Source organism: Oryzias latipes, chromosome 3 (genome assembly GCF_053564925.1).
Source record: "Oryzias latipes strain Hd-rR chromosome 3, Olatipes_Hd-rR_3.1".
Lineage (NCBI taxonomy): Eukaryota > Metazoa > Chordata > Actinopteri > Beloniformes > Adrianichthyidae > Oryzias > Oryzias latipes.
Window position 1 is genome coordinate 372,725 of NC_136239.1, and position 13,804 is coordinate 386,528.

Consider the following 13,804-nt stretch of genomic DNA (forward strand, 5'->3'; position numbering starts at 1 on the left):
TATGTCATCCTGGTTTTTTAGTTTTTTTTTATCTTTCCTGGTTTTAGAGTATTTTGTTAAAAACTTTTACCTGTATTCTTCCTTCGCTTGATTATGATATAATCTATCGACATGCCTGCAAAGGAAGTCTTCAAAAACTGGACACAATTTTTCACTCTGCAATTGGTTTTGTAACTAATGCCCCTTTCCAGGACACACCACTGCCTGCTGTACTCTCAGGTAAATTCTTTGCAGTCCCGTCACAACAGTCACTGCTTGTGTTCATTTACAATAGCTTGCGTGGTCTCTCACCTCCACATCTGAAACAGTTACTAATAATTTAATTGATACTTTATTTATCCCACATTTATTCTTCTCTGCATTTCACCTGCAGTTTGGCCCCTGGGGGAGCCAAACTGCAGGTCTTGCCTAAGGACCCTCACTGAGTGATGTTAATTGCTCGCCATTGATATGGTAATTGACCCAGTACCATTGCTCATTCCCTTCCGGGAATCAAACCCTGGAATCCTGCATGGTAGCCTCTCACCTTACCAACCGAGCTACAATTAGAGTATCCCTCAAGATACAACACTCGTTCTTCACAACTCCTCAAATGGAAAGTTCCAAAACCCCGGTCTTCCTATTCCTTTTGCTGCTCCAAATTATTGGAACTTCTATCAAAACATTCTGCATTTTATTCACTCTCCGTCATGTAAATGTTTTCTTAATCAGTCATTTAATATGTCTAAAACATGTTAGTTGTTTTGTTCCCTCTCCTTTAAGTGTTTTAGCATTTTCAGGCCAACATTGTTAATAAAAAAATTGTTGTTAATGTTTTGCCTGGTGAAATTAAGGTTTCTCTGTAATCCTCGTTTATTACAGTAAAAGATTACATGTTAAAGTAATACATTACTTTGTCACTGCCACACGTTAGATCAGAAAGAGCTTTATTGATTATCTCTGCTGTCCTGTCTCAGAAAAGACCTGGTTGATCCCAGACAGTAGCTCCCCTCCACAGGAGCGGTTCAGTAAATCTTTGAGAGCTTCATTCACATCATTGTTTAAGACTGTGGAGAAGCTGCAGTTCTGGTATCCTCCACCCTCTACGTCCATAGGTACTGCCGCCACAACCTCCTGTAGCCATTGCAGCTCTTTGCCGATGTCTTGTCGCAGCGAATCCAGGTGTTTGTGCCTCTCTTGGTAACGATTACTGACTGCACTGAGGCTGCAGCTGAACGCCTGCATGTCTTCATGCAGGCTCCTCTTTGAGGCCTCCACTTTCCGAAACTCATAGCGAATCTGTGAGAGCTCGTGGCGTATACCTTCACTCTCTTCTTTGTACCAGGCCTCCTTCTCATTGAAGATGGAAACGATGCCATCCACGTCTCCCTGCAGGCAGTCGTGGTTTGCAGCCAGGCTCATGAACAAGCTCTCCATATGCTCGATGTCCTCCATCACCTGGGCAAAGCGCTCAAAGTTCACATATGTGTTGTTGGGGGGCATGCTGGAGTGGGACTTAATGGTGTACTCCTTTAGGCGTTTGGTCTTCAGCTGTCGCCGCTCCCGCTTCTTTGGCTCTGTGACTTTATTTTCTTCTTTCTGTTCATTGAACTGAAGGAGTTAAAAACAGGGCGTTAAATGAGGAACCAGTTTTTTGGTTTATTACTAGAAATGCACAGATTTGAGCTTATTTTGGTCAATTCTGATTATTTTTAACCAGTTTTCTCCGTAAGAATTTGGAATTTCATAGTTGGATAACATGTATATTTACATCACAAAAGACAACTAAAGGCATTGGTTTGTTGGGCAGCACAATATGCTCAAATGACTGAGGGAGTAACTACTAACCCTAACCTTACAGATACTAATGGAGTGTGGTTTTTAAAGAAGATTTTACATTCCAAACAGTTTTTTTAAAAACCACCTATCTGAAAAATTTGAAATGGCTGTCAGCCCAATGTCCTTGTTTGGCGAAGGCTATTGTTTTGGGTTTGCTGATGTGTAACTTCTGTTTTGTCCATTTCTGATTTTTCCTAAACTGGTTGTGGAGGTGGGGTTGGGTTTCTTGTCACACCTTCGTCTTAAACCCCTCTGTTAGAGCCATTTAAACATCCTACAACATTTTTTTACTGCATTTGCAAAAGAATAAGTCAACCGAGGAGCCCTGCAGTTCTAATGGCTGGGATGAATGACGTAGCCATTGTTAGTTTTGTGAAGCTACAGAGAGAGAGAGCGCACTATTTTTTGACCGAACTGTAAAGTTCTTATGTTTATATGTTTTTGTATTAACATTTTTTGTAACAATCTTTTTGGGAATTAAACATCTGAAAACGAAGAACTTGGACTGTGGAAGTTTATTTAAGAAGGACTCGTCAACTATAAGCTCTGACTCTACAGCTTAAGTGTGCCTTTCAGAAAATAGACGGAGCCACACTCACACCCTCACTAACCTAACATAACCTAACATAACAGCTGAACCGCGCCCAGGAGGCAGTAGCGTTAAGGGTCTTGCCCAAGGACCCCCACTGGGTGATGTTAATTGCTCGCCATTGATATGGTAATTGCCCCCAGTACTATTGTTCATTCCCCACCAGGAATCGAACCCTGGATTCCTGCCTTTCCCCTTACCAACCGAGCTACCCAGCCGCTAAATAGTTCAATTTAAATTTAGAATTTTGAGTCAAGTTAGCAGCTTATAAAGAAGTCAAATCATTACATATACTAAAATTCTATCAGTATTAAAATTACATTTGGAATTACAAGGACTTTAATTGATCTATCATCCATGTCTAAACTCAAAAATACTGTGAACAATAAATTGCATTCAGTATAAATCTTAAAAAAACTGGACGTAATGTTGATCCCAATTGTCAACTGGTCGTATGAATGTGTCCAGAGCTTTTTCTACAGTAGGGGTGTAAGTCAAATAAAAAGACACATTCCACCCTAAATAACAACCCATGCTGCAGGCCGATTGCTTAAAACGACTTGGTGGAAATCCACAATGTAAAGCAAACAATCTTTCTAAAGAGTTAGAACGTTTGTTTTTGTTTTTGTGTTTACAATAACTGCAGTCTAAGACATTTCCAATTCACACAGACTATTGGTGTCTGATTTACTGCAAATGTTGATGCTCCAATAGAAATTTGTTTCAAATAAAGCAGCATCTGCAGTGACGTGCGGTCAGGTGAGGCAAGTGAGGCTGAGCCTCACCTGCCATAATCATGATAAAATAGAAAAAGATAAATTAAGTTAATAATATTTTCCACTGATCTGTGTTAAATATACATTTTCAGTCAACTCGATTTGTTTTCCACAGTTTCTGAGGTTAAAATCGCAGAATTTGAGTGTCGCGCAATCACAGACGGAGCTGAATCTCCTGATGAGGCTCTGAAGCGCTTTGCCTCATGTCTGACTGCAGGACTCAATGTTAGCAGAGACGTGCGGCGGAAGCCCTGCTGTAGGCCCGCAGAAAAGGCTTCAGGTGAGGCATGATGCCTCACCAGCAGGGGGCAGACGTGAGCTGACAGCTGCTTTGTAGCTACACTAGTGAGGACTTCTGTCTCCATTGAGAGGAGAAACTCATGTAAAATAAAGGAAAATAAGGAAGACTTTCCATCAGATCATAGAGGAGAAGGATCAGCGCATGGACTCAAATTTTCAATGTTTTTTTTTTTGAAAATAACATGGGCGTAAGTGGAAAAAATGTAAGTAAAACTAAATTTTAGGCCTAAAATAATAATTTCTATGATAATTTTCACAGACATCATTTGATAACAATAAAACTCCAGAATCTGAAGTTGGAAAAATACTTCTTAACCCTTGTGCTGTCTTAGATGACCCCCCCTTGCATTGACGTGTTCCCCCTACCATGACAAAGGTGGATAAAGGTGGAAAGATTTCATGTAATCCATGGACACCAGTGAAGATCACAAATCATTGAAGAAAAAAGGTTCAGAGCACTGTCTAGTGGGTCTAGATGACCCCACTCCTAATGTTAAAGTGCCTAGGATAGCACAAGGGTTAAATAGTTCCTGAGGGTCTAAATGAAATGTGAGCTGAACACTCTGTATTACATTTGTTTACAGTATATATGAATAATTTATACATTCGGTGAGTGTTCTATCCATGTCTATGAAAGAAATATTCTCTGTAGGACAAATATTTATGTGTATTTTATAAACTGTTAGCTGCTGTTGGATGAATTCTGAAATATTCAGTTCTTTCATTGTAAATCTGACTCCAGAGGGATCAGTGCCTCACCAGCCATCAACCTCAGCGTACGTCACTGAGCATCAGACTAGGAAATATTCATTTACAAAAGGTTTTATGATAACAGTTTCAATGTTGGTAAGCTCTGTAAGACAGATCATTGTGAAAAATTAACAACAATAAAGTTCTACAAGATTTATTTTTTGGAAGAGTTCTTCTATTCTTTAATTAGTAAACCAGTAAAATGGTTTTATGGAATGAAAACAAAGATCTGATTGTGATCCAAGATTTATGTAAATGCTGGACTATAGAGGAGACGCAGCACGGAGCGGATTGATTGACACGGTCAACAGCCAACCAGGACAAAGAGCACATAGTTAAAAAAAAACAAAGCCACACAGAAATCTGCTGCTTGATCATATCAGCTTGGAAAAAATGTCAGCCCAAAGTTCAAGTAACTTTGAAAGAATTCGGTCTCTCTGGTCTCCCATAGCTAACTCCGTGAATTAGGGGGTGGGGGGGGGCATGGTCGTCGCTGCTCCTTGCCCTTCTGCCGTGGGACGGGGTGGGGGTCGGGGCCTCCGGTGCCTGGCCGGGGGTGGTGGGGGCTCCGTTGGTCGGGGGGTCGGGTCCGGCGCCTGGGTGGGGCGGCCTGGGGCGCTGCGTGGTCCTCTGGGCTTGGGTGTGGGGGTGCGTGGTGGGGGGTGGGGTGGTGGTCTGGCTTGGCTTGGGGGGGTGGTCCCTTTGCCTGTGCTGGGGGGGGTTGGCGGGGGGCGCTGCCTGGGGGGGGGGCCCAGCGGCGCTGGATGGGCTTCCCGTCTACACCTGGGGCTGGGATCGGCCCTTCCCTGGCTCTGGGGCGGGACGGGTCAACCCTCTTGGGACCCCCGGTCGCTCTGGGTGTCATCCGCTTCGGCTGCGGGGGGTGGGGTGGGGGTCTTGTCGGCCCTGTCCTGTGGGGGGGCATTCTGGGGGGGGGGGGGGGGGGGCACTATTGGTACGGGGCAGGGGGGGTTGACGGGTCGGGGTCTCCGCTGAGGCCATCGGCGGTTTCCCCGGCCGGTTGGCTGCCTCGGTCCCGTCGAGGCCTGACCAGAGCTCTTCTAGGGCTGGCGTTTGGGGGTGGGGGCCTGGGCTTGCTCCGGGGGGGGGGGCGGCGCTTTCTGGCTCCCCTCTCTCTGTGTGGGGGTGGTGGTGCTGGGCCTGGGGTGTCTGCGCCTCCGGGGGTGGGGCCCCGGGGCTGGGTGGGCCTGGCCCCCTTGCTGGGGGGGGGGCGGGGGACGGCTGTTTGACCACCGGGGGACAGTCTATCATCTGTCCCCAACTTACCCCCTTCCTCATATAACCTCATAATAGGGTGAGGGGGTGGGGGGCTTAACCTGCGATGAGCCTTGGGGGGGGGGGGTTTACTAGGCAGTGGCCCCCCTCCTGTGGTTGCCGTATGGAGTGGGCCCCCCTTCTTTCGGTTTTATTTGCACCTTAGACATGTAGGGCCCTTGGTAGGGGGGGTGCTTGGACATCACTGCCAGCAAGCAGCGGATGTCCTCCTAGCACCCTACCCGCCAATTTTAACCGCACCTTAGACATTTAGGGCCCCTTGGTGGGGAGGGTGAGGGGACGTCACTGTGAGTAATCAGGAGATGTCCCCTTAGTGCCCTACCCGCCAATTTTAACTGCACCCCCCTTAGTACACACACCCCTCCCCCCTCAATATATACATCCCAACATAAACACACACACATGCACACACACACCATCTCAAACACACATACACGCACACAAATTTTGCAAGGAAGGTGGGACCTGGGTCCATCTGTCCCCTGCCTCTTCCCTGGTGGGGGGTACGGGCCCCTTTGCAACGGCGGCTGTGTCCCCGGGGTGCCGGCTTCCTGGGCCCGGCGGTGCTCTCTCCGCGCTGTGGGGGGGTTCACATTACATCTGAGCCGGGGGTGTTCGTGTCCCTGGGGGGTCGGTTCTGGTCCTTGCTCCTGAGTGCTGGGCCCCGCCAAATTTCCAACTGTGGCCGAGCCTGGTCGGGCCATATTTACAACACCCCTTGTGGGCCCTCTTTTTTCCCCGGGGTTCCCCCCTCCTGGGCGGGGGCGGCGGGCCCCTGCCTCGCTCCTCCCTGGACCAACCGTCGGCCGGGCGGATGGCTGCCTGGAGTGCGGAGTGGGTCTCCCTTGGGGGGTCCTGGCTCGTACCTGGGGTTGGGGCGGGGGGATGCCCGGAACTCCTGGGTGGTGGTGGGGTGCTCGTCTGGGGCTGTGGGCGTCCTTCTCCGGTGGGGCCCTGCGTTGGGTTCTCCCGGCGCGGCGGGGGGGCTGCTCTCCTGGTTGGGCTGGGGCGGCGCCCTCTTTCCCTCCGTGCCTCCCTGCTCTCTGGCTCTGGGGGCCTTGCGGCGGTCCTGCTGGCCCCGGCCTGGGTGGCGGGCTTGGTCGCCCGGGCGGCGGTTGTTCCCTGCCGGTTCCCGTGTGGCGTTGGGGGGATTCCGGCTGCCGCTGCTGGTGCGGTGGGGGTCTTGGGGTGGGGATGGCTGGGCACTCTCCCTCCTTCTTTTCACGTTCCACCATCCATTTTAGAAGAACATAAACACTCACCTGAGCACAGGTGTTAGCTCAACAGACTGAATGACTGAAATATTTCACACTAGTTGGTTTTAAGGCATAAGTATGAGTGTGAACACTATCTGTTTTGTGTACATGTCGACAGGTGGACATTTTTGCAACTAACAGGTGTGTTTATAACATTTGAGTGTGTGTGTGGACAGGCTCCGCCCTTTTTTTTTTTTTTTTTTTTTTTTTTTACATTTAAACCTTACCATAATGATTAACAACCAGTAAACTTGTTGCTTTATGCTGCTTCGTGGTCTTATCCCCCTTCCCCTCCTATTATCACCCCCTACCCCCCCCTCTCTCTAACGTCCCTCTCTCTTCTTCCCTTCTTTCCTTTTCCGTCCGGTCCAACACCAAAGATTTTCAGACATGTTTGAAATTAATAAAGTGTGGCCTCAATTACAAAAGGGGTTTATTCAGACATACCTTTGGCTTGTCTGAAGATTAATAACCCCTCTTGTTAAAGTAAAATATGTCCAACCCAAGAGGCCCTCAGCTCTCATCTGACTGCCCAGCTGTTGGACAGGACAAGTTAAAAAAAAAAAAAAAAAAACAAAGCCTGCAAAATGTCTCTGAAAAAAATCAGCGAAACAGCAAGACTGCAAAAGTTGAAGCAGGATATAGCGAGGAACCAGTGTATAGAATTTATAGACGGAGTTTGATTTTACCTTGATCCATGGGTGATTGAGGGCATCTTGAATTGTTAATCGTTTTCTGGCAAACAAACACAAATAGGCAGCAGACTTCAAACATAATCTTTCTATTGTGAAGTGAGTTCAGTGAAACGTCATGTATTTTACCCCCTGTCTCTCTCCAGAAGCTGGCTGATGAACCTCTTGGCCAGATCACTGGTGGAACAGAAGAACTCCTCATCAAACTCATAATTGATGGCTGAGATGTTCCCCAGCGTGTCCTGTTTGGTTTCCCCAAGGAAAGGAGAGGCTCCGCTCAGCCTGGCATGTGGAGTACATCAGGACACACATTTCACTTCTCTGTTCAGTGGAAAAAGATGTATGCAAAGCGTACATGGGGTTTTACTTGCAGGATATAGGTGATGACGCCAATGCTCCACATGTCTGCTTCCAGTCCCAGAGGTTCGTAGTTGACAATTTCTGGTGCTTAAACAGTAAAAACGTAATGAAACTGTTAACAGGTTGATTGTCCAATGGGTGTGCTCCCAATTATTGAGAATTCTTCTCAGGTGTTTTTCCTGTGGTCATGCTATGTCACTGCCTATATAAACTGCACCACCCTTTGGAAAGCCACGTTTAACAGGTTATGGGCCCAGATGCGCTGATGTTTGCCCAGACATGGTGTGAGTAGCAAAACAGTTTGATGAGCTATCATTTCAAACTTTTGGCGTGCCAGCACCATGAGTGAAAGGACAAGTTCACGTTGGTCTCGTCTTGTGTTTGATGGAGACAAAAAGAATTATGAACTCTGGAAGACAAAGTTTTTGGGACATCTGCGGTTACAGAAACTGAAGGATACAATTCTAAATGAACCTGCCACAGATGCGGATGAAGACAAACTGGCTGAGGATGCAGCGAAAAAATGCTGAAGCATCTGCTGAACTTATTCAATTCCTTGATGACAAAAGTTTGTCTCTGGTCATGCGAGAGGCTGTTGATGATGGGCGTGGCGCTCTCAAGATATTGCAAGACTATTATGCTGGCAAGGGGAAGCTCAGAATTGTGAGTCTCTACACTGAATTAACTGCAAAGGTTAAGAGGTGAAAGTGTGACTGATTACTTCATACGTGCTGAGACTTCAATCACAGCGCTGAGGAATGCCGGAGAAGTTTTGAGTGATGGACTACTGGTTGCAATGGTCTTAAAGGGGTTGCCAGAATCATTCAAGCCTTTTTCAATTTTTGTCACTCAAAGCGATGAGACCCTCTCTTTTGCAGATTTTAAGACCAAATTGTGCAGTTATGAGAACACTGAAAGCATGCGTACAGCTGTGGCCAAGGACAATGTCATGGGTGCCCAGGCACAGAAAACTAGTGCCCTGTCGGGTGGAAGGATGTGAAATGTAGAGAACAGAGACATTGAGTGTTTCCGTTGTGGCCAGAGAGGACACAAGGCAAGACAGTGTCAGCGTGGTCAGCAGTGGTAGAGGCAAGGCAAGAGCAACACACGGCGAGGAGGTCGGAAGCAGCAGCGACAGGACAACGCACGCGGAGTATCCGAGGAGACGGATAACACCTTTGCCTTCTGGACAACTGATTATCAGCCGGGGAGCGACATCACCAGAAAAGGGTTGATGGTGGACACTGGTGCAACATCGCATATCATTACAGATCTTGCTAAGTTTAAGAGCTTTGACGATCAATTCCAGGCAGAGACGCACTGTGTGGAACTGGCTGATGGGACAAGGTGCAAGGGGGTTGCGGAGCGCAGAGGAGAAGCAGCGGTGTGGCTGGTTGACAGCAGGGGACGTCACATTTGTGCCACACTGAAGCAGGCGCTGTATATCCCCTCCTATCCCCAAGGCATCTTCTCCGTGAGAGCTGCAACTTCCAACGGAGCAGCAGTAATCTTCAAGGAGGGAGAAGACGTCCTGAAGTACAAAGACGGTACACGTTTTCTTATTCATGAACACAATAGACTGTTCTATTTGCCTACGGTTCCTGAGAACAATAACTGTGATCAATCTATGAGTTGCCATGACATTCAGACGTGGCATGAGATTTTTGGACATTGCAATTATAATGATGTTCAGAAGTTGGAATTTATTGTTGCTGGCTTGTCAATTAAGGGTAAAGTACCTACATTGATGCAATGTGAAGTGTGTGTTCAAGGTAAATTCATTCAAAGTAGGAACAGGAAGTCTGATGTGTGGGCAAAGTTAGCATTGGAGTTGGTACATACTGACTTGGCAGGACCCAGTAACCCAGAGAAGGTTATAGGTATGCACTTTCCTTTTCCGATGACTGCTCCAGTGCAGTGTTTGTGTATTTTTTAAAGCACAAAAGTGATACTGTGGAAGCTACAGAGAAATTTCTAGCTGATATAGCTCCATATCAGCTAGAATGTATCAGATCTGATAATGGTACTGAATTTACTGGACAGGGTTACCAAGCACTACTTCGCAGGAATATGATTAGACATGAAACATTAACACCATACTCGCCACACCAGAATGGTACTGCTGAACGCAATTGGAGGACTCTTTGACATGGCTAGATGTATGCTCTTGGAAAGCAAGTTACCCAAGGAGCTATGGCCGTATGCAGTCCAGACAGCAGCAATGGTGAGGAATAGGTGTTACAACAACTGCACTAGACAGACACCTTACTTTATGTTGACAGGAAGGAGACCCAATGTGTCCAGGATGCAGACTTTTGGTACTGTCTGTTATGCTTATAGACAGGACACAAAGAAATTAGATTCAAAATCTGACAAAGGCATTTTTGTTGGATATGATAAGAACAGTCCAGCCTATATGGTCTACTATCCTGACAGTAAGAAAGTGATGAAGCACAGACTGGTCAGATTCATATCTAATTTTAAGAAATGTGAGACTGATTATGCGTCTGATGATGATGAAGTTGGTGTGCAACATAGTACAACCCGACTTGACCCAGACAAACCCAAGCAGAGTGACATTGCAGAGACTGGATTAAGCCCAAGTCAGATAAATGCAGTCAGTTGAGGTCAAGCAGAACCCCCTTCTTCAGATACCCTGAGTGGAGGAAGGAGATATCCTAGTAGAGATAGAAGACGACCAGAGTTTTATGGGGTACAGCATGATCAGGCACAGATCAACATTGATTACTGCTATAAGATGGTTTCGAATGTGCCTCAGAGAGGCTGTGACTTCATCCAACTCAAGACAGTGGATAGATGCAATGGATGAGGAGATGAAATCATTGCAGGAGAACAACACATTTACTCTGACCACTCTGCCCGAGGGCAAGAAAGCAGTGGGGGGGGGGGGGGGGGGGGGGGTAGGTGGATCTATGCAATCAAATGTAATGCTGATGGGTCTGACAAATTTAAGGCAAGGTATGTTGCCAAGGGATATAGTCAGGAGATGGGAGTAAATTATGAAGAAACTTTTTCTCCTACTGTTAACCTAACCAGTGTGAGAGTTTTAATGCAGAAAGCTGCCCAGGAAAGCTTGATCCTCCACCAGATGGATGTCAAGGCAGCCTACCTACATGCACCAATTGATTTTGAAATTTACATGGAACAGCCAGAAGGATATGATGTAAAATCTCAGACAAGTGAAAAAATTGTGTATAAACTGGAAAAATCATTGTATGGACTAAAACAATCAGGTAGAAATTGGAACAAAATGTTACATGATTACCTGTGTGAAAACAATTTTGAACAAAATCCAGTTGATCTTTGTGTTTACAAGAGAGAAACAGAAAATGAAAAAGTAATAATATTGATTTGGGATGCTTGCTGAAAAGTTTCAGATGAAAGATCTGGGCAGGCTGAAAACTTTTTTGGGTATCACCTTTGATCAGTGTGATGGTGAAGTGACCATGTCACAGCAGAGTTATATTGATAAACTGCTGGAGAGGTTTAACATGCAAGATTGCAAACCCAGGTCGACACCTTGTGAATCAAAGCTGTATTACACAGATGATGGTAAAAAGATGAGTGACCCCAGGAAGTACAGAGAGGCCGTAGGTAGCCTAATATACCTTTCCTCATGCACTAGACCTGATCTGAGTTATGCTGTTAGCAGATTGTCTCAGTATTTCAGTGAGCCAACAGAAGAACAGTGGACAACTTTAAAGCATGTACTAAAATATCTGAAAGGCACAAATAAGAAACTTTGTTACAGGAAAAGTGATGAAGGATTAAGGCTGTGGGCTTACAGTGATGCAGATTGGGCAGGTGACACCAATGACAGACGTAATACTTCTGGTTATTGTATTAGCCTAAGCAAAAATCGTCCCCTGATTTCCTGGAAGACCAAGAAGCAGCCGACTGTAGCACTGTCAACATGTGAGGCTGAGTACATGGCTTTAGCTGCCACTATACAGGAATGTTTGTATTTGATTCAGCTGCTTCAACATTTTGATGAGTATCAGGATGACAAAACTGTGATCTATGAAGATAATCAAAGCACAATTGCACTGGCAAAGAATCCTGTAAATAGACAGAGATGCAAGCATTTTGATATTAAATATCATTTTGTGAGATCAACTGTAAACAATGGTGAAGTGTTTTTGAAGTATTGTCCAACAGATCAGATGGTTGCTGACCTAATGACCAAACCAGCAACAAAACTAAAGCTACTTACCTTTTCCAGATTCTTGTTTGGATTATAGTTAAACCAAGATGTGATGCAGTTTTGGTTTCCATGATGATTGTAAATAATGTGTGAGCAAGTGGGGGTGTTAACAGGTTGATTGTCCAATGGGTGTGCTCCCAATTATGGAGAATTCTTCTCAGGTGTTTTCCCTGTGGTCATGCCATGTCCCTGCCTATTTAAACTGCACCTGCACCAATAAACAATTGATTGTTTGTTCTGACTGCAGACTGTTGCTCCCCTTTGGAAAGCCATGTTTAACAGAAACAATAGGGAGAGAGCATTCTTATTTATTGCATTAAATGTATTGAAAAGCTAGTAACTGTGAAACAGAAAGTGAACTTTTAATGTGGAAAACTAAGCAGTTATTGCATTAATTAACAAATCAAGCTGCCAAAGTGTTTTTATGTGTAAATAAAAGGAGTTTTACATCATAACATGAGGATTTCCCTGATGAAGTGTTGGTGCATAACAATTTGAATAAAGGCAGGAGCTGTAGTGGGGTTTCCAGATTGGTTTATTGTCTTTCCACTCATAGTATTTGCAGAGAAATGCACAGGAGAGACGAGATTTTGTTTCTCACTAGCATGACAGAGCAAAGAAGCAATAAAATAGCAATCAACTAGAATTAAAAATAGCAATAAAGCATGAAAGCATTGAGTGTAAACAGTCATTAAAGGGACGATGTGCATTTAGCAGCAGTCTTTTTTATGGGGGAGCTGGGGTTGTTAGAGTGTGTATCCATGTATTGTGTCTTTAGGTGGTGTGGGGGGTTGGGGGTAATCCTTTGGGTCTCAATGCAGAGTGGAGTTTGTGAGAGCATGAATGGATGGGGAAGACAGCCTCACAGCCTGTGGGAACAAGCTCATCAGCATCCTGCTGGATCTGCAGCTGATGCTCCTGAACCTCCTCCCAGATGGCCTGAGGGACAACAGTCCATGAGAGGGGGCCCCTAATGATGGAGGGTGCTCTGCGAAGGCAGCGCTGCTCGTATAACTCCTCCATGATCGGCAGAGGGGCACCAACAATCCTGCTGAGCCGTAGTTTCTCCTGAACCTTGCAGCTGTCAGGATGTTCTCCGTGGTGTCCTGGTAGAAGGAGGTGAGGTGGTGGAATTCCAGCCTTCCCTGAGTGTCCGGAGGGGATGGAGACGCTTCTGTGCTTTCCTGATTACCATTGTGGAGTTGGTGGAGGAGGACAGGTTGTTAGTGAGATGCCCCCCCAGGAACCTGTCGACCTTCTCCACAGCAGCAGCGTTGATGGTCAGATGTGAGTGGGGGTGATTGCCAGACGTCCTGAAGTCCATCACCATTTCTTTAATTTTGTCCATGTTGATCTGGAGGTTATGGGATGTACACCACACTGCTAGCTGCTCCACCTCCATTCTGTAAGCAGACTCGTCATTGTCGCTTTGAGACCGATCACTCAAACAAAGTGAACGTGTCTCTGAGACTAACACTAGTAATGCTAACGCACCTGATCATCTGATTTGCAGGTTAGAATTCTTCCTGCTGATTCATTCATCAATTCAATCTACAGTATATGTGGCATTAGGGTTTCCCTTTGGATGCCGCCACCACAAAACTACAATCAAAAGCACAGGACTCTCCGACATACGAAACCGAGACTGTGCTTTTAAGAAAATAGACAACCTTTGTTACCAATATTATTAAAATTCCTATGCTAAAAGACACCCAAAGATGTACCAAACCACAATGGCGATC

At 45.8% G+C, this 13,804-nt stretch overlaps 1 protein-coding gene across 1 annotated transcript in view; it reads right to left on the reverse strand.

Annotated features, from left to right (window-relative positions):
- Positions 1-909: 909 nt before the first annotated feature.
- Positions 910-13,804, reverse strand: part of dapk2a (death-associated protein kinase 2a) — a 51,440-nt gene continuing 38,545 nt past the window's right edge. Inside the window, exons 5-8 of the mRNA XM_023951221.2 lie at positions 7,849-7,924; positions 7,607-7,759; positions 7,475-7,520; positions 910-1,590 (exon numbers count right to left, since the gene is read on the reverse strand). Of these exons, the coding sequence (XP_023806989.1) occupies positions 934-1,590; positions 7,475-7,520; positions 7,607-7,759; positions 7,849-7,924 (932 nt within the window). The 3' untranslated portion in view covers positions 910-933. The remainder of the gene's footprint in view (positions 1,591-7,474; positions 7,521-7,606; positions 7,760-7,848; positions 7,925-13,804) is intronic.